The 3,863-nt window shown below is 37.7% G+C and overlaps 1 protein-coding gene across 1 annotated transcript; it reads right to left on the minus strand.

Moving 5' to 3' along the window:
- Nucleotides 1–218: 218 nt before the first annotated feature.
- Nucleotides 219–3,186, minus strand: LOC142624158 (trihelix transcription factor DF1-like). The gene is made up of 2 exons (XM_075797677.1): nucleotides 2,522–3,186; nucleotides 219–2,045 (listed from the first exon to the last, which is right to left on the minus strand). The coding sequence occupies exons 1-2, from the start codon at nucleotides 2,785–2,787 to the stop codon at nucleotides 695–697; spliced, it is 1,617 nt and encodes a 538-aa protein (XP_075653792.1). The 5' UTR covers nucleotides 2,788–3,186; the 3' UTR covers nucleotides 219–694.
- Between the last annotated feature and the right edge of the window lie 677 nt (nucleotides 3,187–3,863).

The following is a 3,863-nucleotide window of genomic DNA, read 5'->3' on the forward strand; positions in this document are numbered from 1 at the left end:
ATTTTCAAAACTATAGTAATAAACAGTAAACAAGTTCAAAGCTAAAGACATACATAGCCCTCCCCCTGATGATAGCTAAATAACTTCCCAAGTGATCAACTGGAGCTCAATTCCACCATGGTACAGCAACTTCGGTAGTGTTTTAATACAAGTGATTACACTGTGATGTTATCATGAACACTGTAGAAGACAGAACACAGACCATATAATTTCAAGGATTAATCAAAGAAAAAGTAATTTGCTTTATCGTCCTTTGTCAATCATTACATTATTGCTCGCCCACGAGTGATATAATCACTTGTTTAACCAAATAATGAAAAGGCAGCTACCACTGTTGCATCATTGCTTATACTAGTCTCTATTAATACAAACAAATACAACCAACCATTTCCAACTTTTGCACACATGGGGGTGTGAACTTTCAAAAGAAAGCTGTATTAAATTACACACTAGCCTCCTAAATTTACTTATTCCACTCTCTCTCTCTCTCTCTCTCTTTTATATCAACTAATGATGAACATATACTACATAGATAGAAGATGCCGTTTCCCATAAGATATCACAATGAATTTCTCAGCACCACAAATTTCACCTACACTGCCGTGGGGTAGCCTCAGTAATGACCCTGACCCACATTCCAAAAATAAGTATACCAACTTCAGTTCTCACAGAACGGGTTCCCCACCATGTCTTCTCAGGCCAAATTTGCCGTTGAAGAAGGATCACTTGCTACAACTTGATAGTTATCCCCATCTTCATCTTCCTTATCTCCTTCAATCTCATTAACATTTTCTCCCTCACCATCTTCTGTTAGAGACTCCGTCCTTTGTCTCTCTTCTTGTCCACTCATCATATGCATCAAAAGCTCCTCAGGCTTCAACTCGCAACCAGAATTAACGGAATTTTCAACCTTCTTCGTCTTCCCACTGTACAAAGCATCAAGCTGCTGAAAATAAGGACATGTTTTTGAATCATCAGATCTTTTCTTATTGCTTTCTTTTACCCTTTTGAAGTACTTGTTTATATTCTCCCACTTCTCTTTACACCTCTTTGCATTCCTATCATAACCAAGCTTTTTCATTGCCAATGATATCTCCTCCCATAGAGGTGCTTTCGGCCCATTTTCTTGATACCGAAAATCAAGATTAGTCCTCAGCTTAATCAAGGCTTCAACTTCATCTTTAGGCCATCGAGCCGAACTCATCTGAGGCCATCGACCCGAGCTCATCTGAATAGAATTTTCACCATTATCATTTTCTTGCCTCTCCAAATTATTCCCACCATTGTCATCTTCTTGCCTATCCAAAACACTATCACCATTTTGCTTTTCTTGCTTGTCCATAACATTTCCACCATTATCATTTTCTTGCCTCTCCACAAATTTCTCCACTGGTATTGTGACCATTATCGTCTCCTCGGGCAATTGCACTGAGCTTGCTTGCTCAGAAAACTTCTTCAAGAATGCAAGCACGGCTGCATCCTTAGCTGCAGCAATTGATCTTTCTTGAACCAAAAGCTCCCGTTCTCTCTTAATCCTATCCAATTCTTGAATCTTCCACTCCTCTTCTCTTGCTATACGATCTTGCTCACACTTCTCCAATACATCTATAAACTTCTTTTGCAAATTCTCTTGCTTCTCTATCACTTCCTTCATCAAATCCTCAAAATACTCCGTCAACTTCTTCTTCTTCTTTCTCATCCCTTCCGATTCTTTACTGGATGACGACGTGGTTGGAGTGTAGTTCTCTGCTAAATTTCCATTTCGAATGATAGAACGTGGGATTGCATTCTGAACAACATTCCTAGGCTCCACTGTCCTTACCACCATCGTGGTTTCGGCCAAAGAAGCCTGAATTTTCTCCGGGGAAGGGGAACGAAGTTGTGTTTGACCATCTAAAGCCTGTAATTGCTCGAAAAACCTATAAGCCTTGCCATTGGGTCGGCTGGACCGGACATCCTTGGTCCTCTTGTGATACTTGTAAATGTTCTCAAACTTCTCCTTGCATTTCTTGGCACTTCGATTATACCCAAGCTCAGCTAATTTCCTGAATAACACAGTTCCATAAATCTCATTGTTGCACTCCAATTTTCTTTTTTTTCAAATTTTAGCAAAAACCAACTCTCTCTCTCTCTAAACGAATGAACTAAAAATCAAAAAGCACATAAATTTTAGAGAATTCTAGACCTTTAAACCCACTGAACATAACAAGTAAAAGGGTATTAATTCAGTGCAACTGGGTTTTGATAATACATAAAAACAAGTTGATCTGTGCTAGGAAATAAAAAAATCAATCTTTTAATAATAATATTATATCTGGGTCATTTAGGACCACTCGTTACCAAGTAACTAGATTGAACTTGGAACCTCCACTCCAACCAAACCCACTCATGTAATAATAAAACAAAACATCAACTTTGTATTTCAAACACTTGCATAACCCAAAGTCTTTCAAAATTTCCCAGGAATCAAACAGGGAATAAGCAACAAAAAAAAAAAAGTGAGTGACTGTGAGTGACTGACCTGGAAACCTGTTCCCAGAGAGGAGCTTTGGAAGAAGCGTCTCTGAAAGCATCGTCCATGTCCGACCTTATCTTGAGCATAGCCAAAGTCTCTTGCCTCGGCCACCGGTTACCGCCGAAGCTCCGGTCACCACCACCCTCTTCAGCTCCACCACCAACTCTCTCTTCCTCTCCAGACCCAACCGAAACCGACCCACCACCCTCATCGTTCTCCCGGTTGCCAGTAGTAGCGGTATTGCTCTCCGGCACAGCTGAGTTTTCCAACATGGTGGTAGTTTGGTTTCCCGGAATATCTTTTTTTTTGGTGTTTTTTTTTTTTACAGCTTAGGGTGAAAAATGAAAAAAAGAAAATATATCAAAATTCTAGGGTTTTGGGGAAGAGAGAGTGAGAGATGTAGAATTTAGAAATATAGAGAGAGAAAGAGAGAAGTGGGTAAAGGGTAAGTAAAATAAAAAACTTAGATGGGTTTTTTATTGTATTCTCTTTGGTTGAGATGGGCTTAAAGCTTTGGGTTCTCAAAAAAATCTACCACTTTCATTGGGTTAAGTAGGTAAACAACAACAACAACAACAACAACAAGGTGAATTGAATTTTTTTTTTTTTTTTTTTTTTTAGTGAGCTGTGGTTTAGTGGACTAGATCTAGCTTGGGTTGGCAAAATTTGTCAAAAATTTATTGGTTGTTGTTGATTTTTATGTTGTCTAAAAATTTGACTTTTGGGGTTTGGATACAAAATCTTGTATTCAACTTGTGGTCAAGATTAGTGGGCTTTTTTTTATTTTGGTTTTTTTAATCTTTTGGAATAATAAATTAAAAAGTCGTAAGAGTGAAGGGTAAAATTGGAAAAGGTGGTGAAATTCGGTGTTGGAGTGAACCAGTGTGTGTGGTGTGGGCAGCAGCTATAAATTTTTAGTTATGAGGAAGCCCCACGTCCACGTTGCCCACCTTTTTTTGCCTTTTGGGGACTTTTCCGTTTTCCCACTCGGCTTTGGTACCCACTAAGTTGTGAAATTACTTTTTTACCCTTATTCATAACTACTTTTTTTTTTGGATATGTCGATATTTTTGGACTTATACTCCAAGGAATTCAAGCATCAATTCTCTTTTGCATCGGCCGTCCATTTGAGAAACTGTTATTTCTTTAAATATAGACAACAAGTAATTTGACAAGTTGTTAATTTTCGTGCCTTTGAATAGTGGTGAGATTCCTTGACAATTCAGAAGTTTTAGATAGAAAATATACATTTTTTTTATTACAAAATAAAGAAGATTCTATATGTTTTTTAATAATAATAATAATAAAATAGATTATATTAATATTAGTACACAAAAAAGAGGTAAGA

This window comes from Castanea sativa, chromosome 2 (assembly GCF_040712315.1).
Source record: "Castanea sativa cultivar Marrone di Chiusa Pesio chromosome 2, ASM4071231v1".
NCBI lineage: Eukaryota > Viridiplantae > Streptophyta > Magnoliopsida > Fagales > Fagaceae > Castanea > Castanea sativa.

Coding starts and splice junctions, on each gene's coding strand:
- LOC142624158 (XM_075797677.1), bottom strand. CDS start 2,787: ATGTTGGAAAACTCAGCTGTGCCGGAGAGCAATACCGCTACTACTGGC. Junction 2,046..2,521: donor CTCTGGGAACAGGTTTCCAG/GTCAGTCACTCA, acceptor TGTGTTATTCAG/GAAATTAGCTGAGCTTGGGT.